General features: G+C 42.0%; 1 protein-coding gene across 1 annotated transcript; it reads left to right on the plus strand.

Moving 5' to 3' along the window:
* The first annotated feature begins 364 nt into the window (after positions 1-364).
* Positions 365-11,760, plus strand: mapk4 (mitogen-activated protein kinase 4). Its single transcript, XM_061072063.1, has 8 exons — positions 365-731; positions 1,298-1,473; positions 7,302-7,446; positions 8,609-8,691; positions 9,538-9,616; positions 9,858-10,071; positions 10,157-10,322; positions 10,792-11,760. Exons 1-8 carry the CDS (start codon positions 365-367, stop codon positions 11,758-11,760), a joined length of 2,199 nt encoding a protein of 732 aa, XP_060928046.1.
* The last annotated feature ends 2,316 nt before the right edge of the window (positions 11,761-14,076 follow it).

Below are 14,076 nucleotides of genomic sequence, written 5' to 3' on the forward strand. Positions count from 1 at the left end.
CTTTTATTTTGGGGCCCAGCCACTCGAATTCAAATATGAACATTGACAGCAAATGGTTTGATAAAATTGAGATTTAATAGGAATCTGCCCACACAGGATTCGAAGAGGAGGTAAAGTGATGCACAACTTGTTCTGAGCCCTGAGGAATGATTACATTTCTGGGCTCCTAAAACTGTCACAATCTTTCGCCAGACTAGTGTCTGCATTGTATTTTTGGCCTTTGCTACATGATCATAGATCCACATGCACTCGCTACCCAAAGAAATGTCTAGTTATGATTCTGGACTCACCAGCAAGATGTGGCACCAGACGATAACACAGCAGTTATAATTAAAGAAATCGTGGAGATCCAAACTGAGCAATCATGGCCAGACAGGACACTCCCCTCTTCCTCCATGGTTTTGACCTCAGTGGTCACTTTGTTGACCTTCGACCTCTCGGCTCAGGTGTCACCGGCCTGGTGCTCTCAGCTGTGGACCAGCGCAACGGACAGCGCGTGGCCATTAAAAAGCTGGTGATGCGCGACGCCGTGACAGTGAAACATGCCCTGCGGGAGGTCAAGATCACCCATCGGCTGCACCACGAAAATGTTGTCCAGGTTCATGAGGTTTTGGCACCATATGGACGCCCGCTGCCCCGAGACCCTACCCAGCTCAGCGCCTTGTACATTGTCCAGGAGTGCATGGAGACTGATCTGGCTCGGCTGCTGGAACAAGGACCACTACCCACAGGTAAGGGGACCAAAAATCTCACTCAAAGGTTCACCTAAAAGTTTTCCTCAACTATGACTCCAATTGACGCTATGCTACGACGTGATAGTAAAAACAATACCATACCATATGATACAATAAAATACAAAAGCTTCAGAAAAGACACTAAATGGACCTTGTGATGAGATTATTTCCTTGATTCCTCTTTCCAACGTCAAGAATGAACTTTGAACTTTGAAATCCATCTCTATCCAAATGTATCACAACAGGACTGGTATGATATACTTGAAACAATACAGGTCAGATAAAAATCTGACTTCAAGTTTCACCAATAGTTTTACTGGAGTTCTGACTCCAATTGACAAAGCAATATGATATGTTATGATACGTTACAATACGTTACGACATAAAATGATACGTAACTATACGAAACGATAAGATTAGATAAGATAACAGAATTACAAAACGTATTGGTTATGATTTGTATCTTTTCATTCATTCTCTAATTCTTTTGTGTTATAATCACACGTTATAACTGTAAGTACAAGACGACATTGTCCTGATATCTGACTTTTGTCCTTGCACAGGTCACGCCACTCTGCTGTTCTACCAGCTGCTGAGGGGCCTGAAGTTCATCCACTCAGCGAACGTCCTGCACAGAGACCTAAAGCCGGCCAACATATTCATCAACACGGACCAACTGCTGCTCAAGGTCGGAGACTTCGGGCTGGCGAGAATAGTCGACCCGCGCTATTCTCATAAGGTAAACGGCAAGGAGCGCAAAGAGACAAACACATATACAGATCGTGTGAGGCGTGTATAGTTTACGGTGTTATCTCTTGTTGTGGAAATCTGTCTCAGGAAGGTTTACAGTGTTTTTACATGCAGTGCAGATTCTCCTCTTTTAACTGTATTCTGATTAAAAAAAATGTTTATGCATGAAACTTTCTAAAGTGTTAAAACTATAAACGGTTGGCTCAGCTGTATACTGATAATTGGGCGAGTTATTTTTTAGAAGTGCTCATCCACAAGAAAAACACTTTTACTAATGAGCAGAAATGACATGCAAGCTGGAGTTTTAGAGTAATGATCAGCACATGCCCAAACTTTTACAGCCGTAACCTAATTACTCTTACTCATCTTTTTTGGGGCATGCAAATGCATCCCATGTGCCAAGTTCAATTTCTGACGAGAGACCAACAAACCCCTGTGATCGTTAATCTTGTTTGATTCACACTCTCTTGACAAGTTTCATGTTTATTTACGAAATGTACCATCTTTAGAGGATGAGCCAGCGTGAAGGTTTAGATCTCTGTCCACATACTGTTGGTTGCATTGATCTTGAATTTTTCATATTTGTTCCAAAAGAAAATCATACTGTAAATATTAAAGTAGGTACTACAGCGAGATGTGCCCCTCTTCTCTGCTCTGATACAGTGTGGGTTGATCTGCTACTGATGAATGAGTCTATAGGGAGATTATTGTCATTTAAAAACCTTACCTCTGGAAAGAGATAGAAACTTCCTCTGTAAGATCTGTCCCTGTGTGGTTATCATACAGCTGCTCACAAGCCGCTGTCCTTTGTGTTGCAATGGAGACAGTACGATGTGGAAGCTGTAGAAAAAGAATCCCCTTGTAGAGAATCAGCAGGCCTGCACTCGTTTTGTCCGCCTCATAATCGCAAAGGAATAATTTATATGTCTGATGCGTCAATGTGGTATCTCAGGTGACATCACTGGTCTGTATGTGGGAAAAACAAAAGTTCTATATAGTATACTGACAGCCTAATACAGTCAGACTTTTAAAAATTTCAAACCTTGAAAAGTGTGTGAGTGCTGCAGCTCCTGAAGAAACTGAGAAGCCGTCTTGTTCTCTTCGACCAGTTTCTCCAATTACACATCCTCACGTCTAATGTAGCCGACCTGTGTCTTTCACAATGGGCCTCCTCCCCAGCTCAAACCCTGCTATGAACATCGTCCTCCCAATCCTGGTATCAAGTTCTGTGCTAATCAAACCCTGTGATTAGCCTGTCTAATGTAGATGAAGGCTTGTGAGAGATTAATGGGACAAGTTACTGCTCCGCTGTGCCGAGTCATTATGCAAGGAGATCCCACAGCAGTGCTGTTACACTGGCAGGGCAGGATGTGTAGGATGTGTGTGTTGATTGTCATTGTTTTTTGTGCTCTCTGGGTCTGTGCATGAGGAGAGGAGCCGTTGTGAAAGGCGATCTTTGTCAGCCCAAAGCACGGGACTGGGGGGGACCAGCTGGGTGCAGACACAGGAGGTACATTTGGGGGAGGGAGGATGAAGGGGAACGACTGAAGTGGGAGGCACAAAACAGATGAGGAGCAATGGTGAGGCATTTTGAGTCGTGGAGGGGTGAGAGTACGAAAGGTGAAAAGTATAAAGGGAGAAAGAAGACACAATGGGCAAAGAGGAAAAACAAGGAAAGGGAGGAAGGAGGTGTGTGTGTGTGTGTGTGTGTGTGTGTGTGTGTGTGTGTGTGTGTGTGTGTGTGTGTGTGTGTGTGTGTGTGTGTGTGTGTGTGTGTGTGTGTGTGTGTGTGTGTGTGTGTGTGTGTGTGTGTGTGTGTGTTGGGTGCACACACACTGTGTACCTACAGTACATAAACCCAGTCTGTCAGAGAACACAGTGTCCAGAGTTTACACTGGGTAGATAGATAGATAGATAGATAGATAGATAGATAGATAGATAGATAGATAGATAGATAGATAGATAGATAGATAGATAGATAGATAGATAGATAGATAGATAGATAGATAGATAGATAGATAGATAGATAGATAGATAGATAGATAGATAGATAGATAGATAGATAGATAGATAGATAGATAGATAGATAGATAGATAGATTGTTCATTAGCAGAAAATAACATGACCAGAATTGTGTGTGTTGTGCAGCAGTGTTTTTGATGACGTGTGTATGTGTGTGTGATGATGTGTGTGTTATGTAGCTGTGTGTTTTTGATGATGTGTGTGCAAGATGATGCTGGGGCTATTTGTGATGCAGTGTTGACACCAAAGCAGATGCCTGCAGTGAATCTGATAGCATCATTTCTTTTATTTAATAATGCAGAGCTGTGCTGCTTTTTCAGAGGTTTGTGGTAATGGATGAGCAGCTCTGACTACAGCTGAGGAGGATATTCATAAATAGTGGTTACCCTCCTATTGGGCTATAAAACAAGACTGGGCTCATTTATACTGCACTCTGATTGGTTTCATATTGTGTTGCGTGTGACAGTAAAACCGGCTTGTGTAGATTTATAGTTCTCACCATGAACGATATTTTTACTATCTATCTGTTATTGCCCCAAAAGTTCCTTTTCGGGCCTTTGCCATTTTGATACACTTTCTTATTGCCTCTACAGTATCTCACATGGTCAGTGTGTTTACAGCAGTTTTGTCAGGTCACTGTGACTCTGCAGTGAATTGAAATGAGGCTGTTTGACGAGTTGTCTCGTGGAGCGCCTCTGACTACCCACAGACAAATTTACTCAGGTGAGGGGAGATGATGGAGAGCAGGAAACCAAGGCACAGAAAACATTATTTGTGATGTTGTTTGCAGTCAGCACCGGTGGGAGCTTATGGCGTCTCTCTGCAAGTGTGTGTGAATGTCACCTGCGGAGGTGTCGCTGAAGCCGCCCAGAAATAATTCATGACCTGGATGAAGGAGATCCAAGGAGGGGGGGGGGGGGTAATAAAGTAGATGAGAAGAAGGGACAAACATAAAGACACAGCACAGTTAAAAATAAGCAAAATGGAGCAGAAGCTGGCGAGAAAAGAAGACGGGAAGAAACAGAAGAGAATGCTGGGTGAGGAAAAGGGAGAGATGGGGTGAAGTGTGAACAAAAGAGGGAGGGTAGCAGAATGAGAAACAGTGAGGTGGGGGGGAGTTTAGATTGAGGGAAACGGATGGAGAGGAAAGTAGGAGGTGATGCGAAGACGGGTTTGTCTCTGCAAGACTGAGGAGGTGATGAAAGGAATGAAGAACAGGAAAGGAGGAGGGGGGGGGAGTAAACCAATAAAGCTTTTTTATTATTAAACATCTGTGAAAATAATGTGTGAACATATGTTTCTTTTTCTGGGTAAAACTCTTTCCAAAGCTGTTTTATGGCCGACTTTATTATCATCAGTTATATCGAATAATACTCCAGCCATGAAAAGGAGCCATGAAGCATGGCCTGTCCTTGAAAGTCACTGAAAGCAAAGCTCATATTTAGACAATGATCAGGAAATGTGGGAGAGACGGGGCGACACAGTAGACAAGGAGAGAGCATATTTGTCAGACCTTCACTGAGCACTCAGCATCAGTTTCTGCTCTGTCATCCACTGCCACACACACACACACCCTCACAGAGGAGACAAGGCACAGTGATGAGGGAGGAACATGGAGGGGGGGGGGGGTGCAGCGAGGGCAGAGGGGGCCTGGAGAGAGAGAGAGAGACAGAGAGAGAGAGAGAGAGAGAGAGAGAGAGAGAGAGAGAGAGAGGGAGTTGAGAGCATAAAAGGAGTAGGTGAGAGACACACAATGATGGGGTGAGGAGAGGAGGAATGACAGGGGAGCAGAGGAGGCACAAGAGCAGCATAGGTGCGAAGAGACGAGAAAGAGGAGAACGACTCAGGGAGCTGTCAAAGTGTTCTCAAGTCGTAGCTTTTTATTAACACCTTCAATATAGCTGTGGATCTATCATTCAACACAATTTGAGTCATCCCTTAACCTGCTGATTTAAAAACAATTCACTACCTTTTTTAAACCATTTCCGAAAACGAAGGGGAAACTCTCTTTTCAGACGTGAAGTGAAGTTTACATCCATTTTTGGGTTAGACCTTAAAAACATATTTATCAGAAGGCTTTTGCCCTCTGTAGTGTCATGTTGTGGTGGTGTTAACTGTAATTTCTGACATCCATCTTGAGTGTTAAAGCTCATCTGGGCCAGGTTAAATACACTGCTGTCTATACGGCATCAGCCTAAATAGATCAAAGAAGCAGCACCAGATAGAGCGATAGAGTGATGAATGGTGAGACAGGATATGGAAAACAGAGGATGTAAGGAGGAAGGGTGATGGGAGAGCAGAAGTGGAGGAGAGCAGTGGGGGTGGAGGTGGTAGAGAGATGAAGGAAACTATTGTAGATATTTCAAAAAAGGAACCTTGCCTCGTTTTGGGGGCTCATATTCTTACGAAAACGTATTTTGGCGTGCTGACAAATGTAAACAAAAATCATGTCGTCCATCTTCGTATATAATCTATGGCGTAAACCCAGCTGTAGTTATATTTTGTTATTTAGTTTTGTAGTATTGCGACTGGATAGAGATCCGAGATCCGAGGTCAGAAAACAAGTATGATGTAGGAGGACTTATTTGTAAGAGGCAACAAAGAGCATTGATGGTAACAACAGGCAAAAGCATCTCCTGAATAAATCTGGTTAGAGTTTGTGAGTTTGTTTGCCTGTGGCTCATCTCTATGCAGAGCATCATCAGCGTTATTCACAAGGTGAACATTTCCTAAAGTAAGAGGCAGGAGGGAGCTGTCTCTAAATGAGAGGCCGCATGTTGTTGTACAGCAGAGCATCAAACACTCAGTGGAACTCAGGGTAACTGCAGGTCGAGATTCAGAGAATACATTTTCTGCTGCGCAGCGTATTCAGAAGCCAGTTTCGCAACATGATGAAGCCTTTGTGGGTGTAAATGAAAACATCCCCTTAAGCTCAATGTTTTTTTCAACTCCTTTAAAAAATGATTGCATGCTGTATTGTGACATGATCAATCTGAACTCCTCCTGTATGCAGATGATTGCTTTGATGGATTTATTTTCATCATTGTGTCATGCACATTATGTGTCCAGCCTATAACAGGCTTATAGACGCCATTATTTAGAACAAGAAAGAAAGCGAGAAGCCAAATATAACAACAATAACAAATAAACCATCCAGTGTAAGAGTTCCTGTTGTCAGCTTTGCAACTAAAGAGCTTTAACTCATCCATAAGTTTGCTGCAACTTACGATACAGATACATAACTGGGCTTGATTTGAATATGTGTTAGTAATTTTGGTTTTGACACAGTATCTTGTAACCATTTTTCTCAAATTGTAGCAAGTCACTTTCTTCTAATTGTGTTCAAGCTGCATAATACACATTTTCTTTACATATATTCTAATTCAGCTTCTTCAAAAATCTTTGTATTAACCCTGTTTTCAGACAAAATAGATGTTGGTTTTGGTTTGTTTGTTTGTTAGCAAGATTACACAATAACAACTGGAAGGATTTCCAGGAAACCTGGTGAAACAATGGGCCAAGGGAAGAAGGAAGAAGACATTACATTTTGGTGCGGATCTGGATAAGGGGCCGGATACAAATCTTTGTGAATTTCCAAAGAAATAATAATAATAATATAATAAATATATATATAGGTGACTGTTATCTATGTACAATTTTGAGCAGCCTGATTCAATTCAAGAGGACTGTTCGGCCTTGATGGAGCTGTGCACTGCATTGAGTGACGTTCTGGTGCACTTTCCTTTTTTTTTCTTGTATTTGATCTCTCACTAACCACTTCCCTTTCTTCTCCAGGGCTACCTGTCTGAGGGTCTGGTGACTAAGTGGTACTGTTCCCCCCGTCTGCTCCTGTCCCCCAACAACTACACCAAGGCCATAGACATGTGGGCCGCAGGGTGTATACTGGCTGAGATGCTGACTGGACGCATGATGTTTGCAGGTACCTTTATACTGTTTGTCATGCAGTCCGCCATCAAGACCTCCAACCAGGTCAGCACGATTGCGATTAACAGAAACATTATGAAATTGCTTGTCGTAAATTTGATCGCAAAAAACTATGATCATATCATTAGCAGTCAGCAGAGACATTTCAATACTAAAAGACCTTTTTGGGAAATGTGTTTCGAGGAACTCGCAGGTTTCCAGATTCACTTTCTGGTATTTTTGATTATTTTGCCCATCTGTGTGGTCTGGTGTGTTTTACTCTCATTTAAGTACATATTATGTACATATATATGTATCTATGCAAAGTTTGTTTGGGTGATCTTGCAGCAGAAGCATAAAAATCAGTCGTCTATGAGCAGCTACATGAATTGAGAATATAAATTTTTATTAAAACACATCCTTTATTTTTTATATTACCTTGGCTAAAGATCTGAGTTGCAGAGATTCAAAGGAAGTTACCTAGCGACTGTTTCAAAGTATGAAAGGTGGCATCAAATAAGAGCTGAGGAGAAATATTCTTCCTACTGTCCTCCACTGAAGATGCTTCATGCCGTTGTTCAGCAGGCTACTTCTTTGTCTGACCGGAATACCAATGATGAAAGATGTAGTTTATCCTGACAGGTTGATTTGACCTCCACCAGCCCCGCTACACCACAGGAGAGATGATGTCATAAACTCAGTGGCATTATTGCTTCCCTGGCGTTCTGCTAGAAAAATAGATTTTTTACTTTCTTCTCACTTAAGAACCACAGGTCACATGGCACAATTTATTTTGGTTTAGAGGCGAAGCAATGTTTTCTCATCCTAATACACTTCAAATGTTTGTTTATTTCCTTGAGGGGCCAGGGTGTTGTATGACTCTGAGCTAAAAAGATTTAAGCATGTTGCACTTCACTCCTTGACATTAGTTTTTCTCCATCAGTTGTCGGAAGGATAACAATCAAATGAGGAATTTTAATTTAAACAGCAAATATAATACTTGTGATTTATCATTGCAAATTTTGTAGAAACTGATTTTAATTTGACTATGTCCTTGTCTGGACAGCTCACAGCTCCCAATGATGTCTCTTTGATTTTAGCTGGCCTTTTTTTCTGCTTATGTAACTGATCTCCGTCTCCTCCTTTGCTCGCCTCTCGTTGGCTGATTCCCTCTGCAGGAGCTCACGAGCTGGAACAGATGCAGCTGATCCTGGACACAGTGCCGGTGCTGAGAGAGGAGGACAGACAAGACCTGCTACAGGTGAGACCTCACATTGAAGACGAATGAGTGTTGTTCAGGGAGACTCCACCTCCGCCATATCTGAAAGACTTTCTTTGTAGAGGTGGAAACAGTGTGAGCACTGAGAATAATAATGGTGATAAAATGAAATAGATATAGTTAGACATTCAGTTGATACTGCTGCCCCCTGCTGCTCTTATTTAGTAACAACACCAATTCCTTCCTTTAATACAACAGAGCCATAGTAATACTTCAGAATTTAAACATTTAATCTGATAAGAAGGCAATTATTATTATTACTAACATTATTAAATGTTGCAAGTTGTTTAAGAAATGCTAATAAAAATGCTGCTGGCACGTGACGTGAGAGACGGAGATAATAAGTGAATTTAAAGTCCTCTTTCAGTGAAAATCATGTTTTTAAACATACTAACATGTTCCCCTTGTGCCTTTCATATAATCAAAGACGTGTTGTCTGCAGTGTGGTTGTTTATTTCCACCTTAACACTGCAGTAAACAAATATCAGTCTGAAAAACAACAGGTTCAGACAGCCCAGATTTGTGATGTAACAAACCTTAGAGCAGGGGTCATAGGTCCGAGTCACATAATGAGACTTTTTTCATGACAAACCTGTCGAATGTTTGATTTTGAGGAACACAGGAGTGTGTAAGAAGCTGCACCTTAATATGCGCAACTAGTTGTTCAAACCATGTTACTGCTGTGAAACATGTGGGATGAACATAAATACTATACACTTTGAAATGTATTGAATTTACATTTTACAAAAGACACAAATGAGTGTAGCCGTAGTTAAAGGTTCCTCAACAGAACATGCTCATCTTAACCCCACTGTCATCCTTCCTCAGGTGATGCCTTCATATGTCAGTCGAGGATGGAGAGTCAAGAAGCCCTTCTCTGAATTGCTGCCTGAAGTGGATGCTCAGGGTGAGCAGAGGGAAGCGAGCAGTGCAATGAAGAGGACGGTCAAGCAGTATGAAATAGGAGGGGGGGGGGCAAATAAGCGTAATGGTTTCTCAGAGCCGTGAAGGATAGAGAAAGGATAAACTATAGTGTGTAGAGGTTCTGACGCATAATGTTTTATACAATGAAACAAACATCATGGTTGTTGCATTTTATTCCTCCTCCTCTTCCTCCCTCACTCATCCCCTCTCCCTCTCCTCTCCAGCTGTGGACTTCCTTGAGAGGATCTTGACCTTTAACCCCATGGATCGTCTGACGGCTGAAGCAGCCCTGCCCCATGCCTTTCTCCAGCAGTACTCCTGTCCAGAGGACGAGCCCACCTCCTCGCACCCCTTCCACATCGAGGACGAACTGGTGGACAACCTCATCACCGAGCAGAGCCTCAGCAACAGTCAGGCCTCCAGCATCCACTGGGAGAGGTGTGTAGGCTCATGTTTTAAATGCAGATACTGTGAATGCATGTTATTATAAGACTACAAGTGCTTAATTTCTACCTTCCTGCAGGTATGAGAACAGTTTATCATCAGATGTGTGTTGGCGGCAGTCGGGCGGGAGGTGCCGCTGCATGCCCCCTGCCCACGTGACCTCTGACCTTGGAGACACCACGGAGGATGAGGAGGTGCAGAGGGACCCCAGGGCCAGTTCCACCTCACTCTTAGAGGAGGCGCAGGTTTGTCATTTTCTCTCGTACTGACTGATTTATGCTTGATGCAACATGATCTTATTTGAATAAAATGCACTGAGAGTTGTGATGGAGCTGATGAAGCTGATAAGGTTAAAGGTGATCAAGGATTTAGCTCATAGCTGCAGCCTTAATATCACAACACTGTAATATTATATTTTTTGGATAATTTGAACTGTTTTTGATTATTATTTACCATTATTATCCTGCATATTTCTTGCAACATCCAGCCTGATCTGGTGTAAACGCTGTTACTGCATTGTGGGTCTTAAATGTTACCATCACTGCATTTTTGCCAGTGTCTTAAACTTTATGATGTCAAATTTGATTGCTGTTTCAATAAGTAAGAAATCAACTATCAGTCAATGAAGTTCATCACATAATACAACCAAAATTAATTCCTCACTTTATCACCATCTTCCTCCCCCACCTGCTTCCCTCTGTCTGTCTTTAACAGGTGGACCCACGGAAATATTCCCACAGCAGCTCGGCTGAACGCTTCCTGGAAAACTCCCACTCCTCTCTGGAGCGGCCCTGTGGTCTGGGGCAGGGGGAACTGGACTGCGGCCGCTCCTGTGACTATAAAGTGGGCTCTCCCTCATATCTGGATAAAATTGCCTGGAGGGAGGGCAAGCCTCAACACTACTCAGAACCTAAGCTGATACTGGATCTGTCTCACTGGAAGCGCAACACTTACATCCTCCCTGAGCCTGCTGAGCCCATTGGTGGCAGCATGGAGGACCTGGGAGACATGAAGGAGGACGAGGCAGAAGAGGAGGAAGAGGAGGAGACGGGGGATTTGTTCCAGGAGATCTCTCGCTGGGTACAGAGCACCCAGTCCCATCTGCACTCGCCCACTCCCAGTCCATGTTTGGAGCCACATTCACCCTCCTGCTACACCTTCTCCCCCCCTCTTCCTCTCTCCCCGACTGATATCCCAACTCCAGTCTTCCACTACACAGAAGTTGTGCGGCAACCGTCAGCTGATTATGATGAAAACAGACTGAGCCCACATCCGGCTCTTACATCTTCCTGCAATTCCCTTCCCTCTCTCCTCCCCACGTCTCCCACCTCTCCCCTTCCTCCTCAGTCACCTCCAACAGTTTCTCCCCTCATCTCTCCCCTACTTTTTCCTCCCTCAGAATCTCAGCCCCTCTCCTCTACTTCCTCCATTTCTGCGCCTGTCAACGAGGAATCCATGGAGTCGCTTCCTGTCAAGCAAAAGGATCGTCTATTTGACCTGGATGTCTTCATATCCCGAGCACTGAAACTGTGCAGGCAGAACAAGGAGAAAGCAGAGGGAAAGAAAGGAAGGGAGAAAGATGGAGGTTGGAGGGACGAGAGCAAACAGCCGAACATTAACAGAAAGGTGCCCAGGCTTCCAGAGTACAGGACTCCACCACCACCACACACACCTAACTCTTGATGATTAATTTCAGCTTCAGGCCGAAAAACATTATTGCATCATGAGTGCAACATTTCCAATTGCTTTACATGGTGAGTTTGCTCCTTAAACAGGAGACCTAAGTGCTTTCAGCAACTTATGTTGACTGAAAATTTCACTGAAACAATCCTGCAGCTTTTATCAAGATGTCCTCTCAGGTCAGAAGAGGTCAGACAGCATTTGGGGTAAATATAAATAACCATGCTTATAGCAATGAGTTGTTTGATGTGAGGGTATTTAGAATCAGTGAGCTAGTTTATGTTTGCGAAATATTTGAATTGCTATAATTTGTCAAGTTTACGATAAATTTGACTTGATTCAAACTTATTCTGCGACACAAATTTCTAACTAATGACTTCTAGGGAACAGTTAATAAGAGATATGCAGGCTATTGATAACTAATGGAGAGGTTTCACTTGATTTAGTTTTGCTCTTGTTTTGTTTTTGCTCCTGCTGAGTTTGAATCATTCAGTAATTTCTCGAAACGTCCGGCTGTCTTCCAAAGGTGATGTTCACCAAATAATGAAAGTGACACAAGAAATGCTTCCTCCATGTTTCTCTGAATGTATTCACTGAAATGTAATCAGTCCCATTATGATACATGTAAAAACCTTGAGGCTTTTTATTTGTTGATCCGTCAACAGTAACTTGATGAGCTCTGACACTGATTCATGCCTTGTAAACTTGTATAAAACTCTTATCTTATTTAATTCTATAATATATTTCTTTAGACTATTGTTATGATATTGTGTCTGCAATATTTAAGTTGTATTAGTTGAACGCTGGAACAGTTTTATGTTAACTTGGAGTGTTCTTTGTCATGTGGAATGCTCTGTTGTTATAATTTATGATTTGTTCAGCAGATTGTGCTCTAGTTTGATTGTTAATAGTTTAATATCTTTTCTGCCTAAAACTGGGGTCATCACCTGCTGTTCACTTAACTGTGCTCTCTTCTCTGAAATCTCAATCAACATTATTCTGTAGAGGAAAACAGTTTCCCTTTTGCTCTGCTGTGGCTGTACACGTTGAATACATGCAGCCTATAGACATCAGTCTGTGGGCTGTAAATACAAAAGGGTGCAGCTACTGTAAAAATGTCAGAGGTCACTGAAATGTTAAAAAAAACTTCCAGGACAGATACACCGCCCCATAATAAGAAAAACATTCAAGCTTCAGTCCAGCATCAGAGACCCAAATCTGACGAGAATTTCTAGTTCAAGTCTCTCATGACCTCTTAGATATCAGCTAAATTAAATTAGTTCATATTATCCGTGCAAGCCTCACTCAGAACACTATACTTTTGTTTGCAGGATTTTATGTTCTCTTTCCAAGCAGTTTGCAGCTGTTAACAGGTACTGCACATATAACCTTGGTCCGCGAAATGTGTACTTCCATTATATCCGCAGCTTTTATACGCACTGTGGCCAACAAACACAGGATATTACCAGATCATTACTTGCACAACATAGTATGACTGCCTAAGGATTGAGCCATACGGGAGAAATGGTAACGGTGCAACGTCTGATACAGCAAAGCCAGGTCTGTTCTTTTATATTCACATAAGACATGAAGCACATTTAGAGTCACTAGCACATTTAGAAATACAGGTTTTCCTCAGTGAATACTGAAACTCCGCCACTGTCAATGTTCATTTTAAGGTTTTAACCAGGGGCAAAAGATTGCTGGACAAAATGACAAAAGGGTGAAGTGCAAAACTGTCCATTTCAAGTCCAGAAGCTTTGAATTATTTATAAAAACAAATAAAATCTGTTCTGTTGTTAAACTAATTAAAATAAATCAGTTTTTTAACCTATACAGGTCAAATTATCACATTTTGCATCATACAGTTTCCTCTGCAGGTAAACCAGCAATAACACCACTGACTCATAACATAATTTAACACATGTGGTTACTAAGCCTGAGTTAATTATTTTAAATGTGTAAAGCAATGTTGAAAATGTGCCTCTGTACACCTCAATGCTTCCAGCTTGCTGAATGTAACATATCCTCCTCTCCTGTCTGCATGGCTTTTCACAGATATTCATATCATTGAACTCTGTTGTTTTTACTACGTCACTTTGTGAAACCGTCATTTTTTTTAAGGGCTCTGATTTCTTTTGCATAGAGGCTCCAGCTTCTATTTTCGGAAAAGCTGTGAAGTTTTTAAATGCTCAGTATTGATTGATAGTTTCTCTTTTTGCAGTTTCTGCTTTTGCTGGACAATTAATAAACCAATAGTTAAACTATTATTTGATCTCATGTTTTTAATGGTATTTTATAATGGTCAAATGTTCCATT

The sequence above is a fragment of the Limanda limanda genome, chromosome 5 (genome assembly GCF_963576545.1).
Source record: "Limanda limanda chromosome 5, fLimLim1.1, whole genome shotgun sequence".
In the NCBI taxonomy this organism is placed as follows: Eukaryota; Metazoa; Chordata; class Actinopteri; order Pleuronectiformes; family Pleuronectidae; genus Limanda; species Limanda limanda.

Coding starts and splice junctions, on each gene's coding strand:
- mapk4 (XM_061072063.1), top strand. CDS start 365: ATGGCCAGACAGGACACTCCCCTCTTCCTCCATGGTTTTGACCTCAGT. Junction 732..1,297: donor ACAAGGACCACTACCCACAG/GTAAGGGGACCA, acceptor GTCCTTGCACAG/GTCACGCCACTCTGCTGTTC. Junction 9,617..9,857: donor GCCTGAAGTGGATGCTCAGG/GTGAGCAGAGGG, acceptor TCTCCTCTCCAG/CTGTGGACTTCCTTGAGAGG.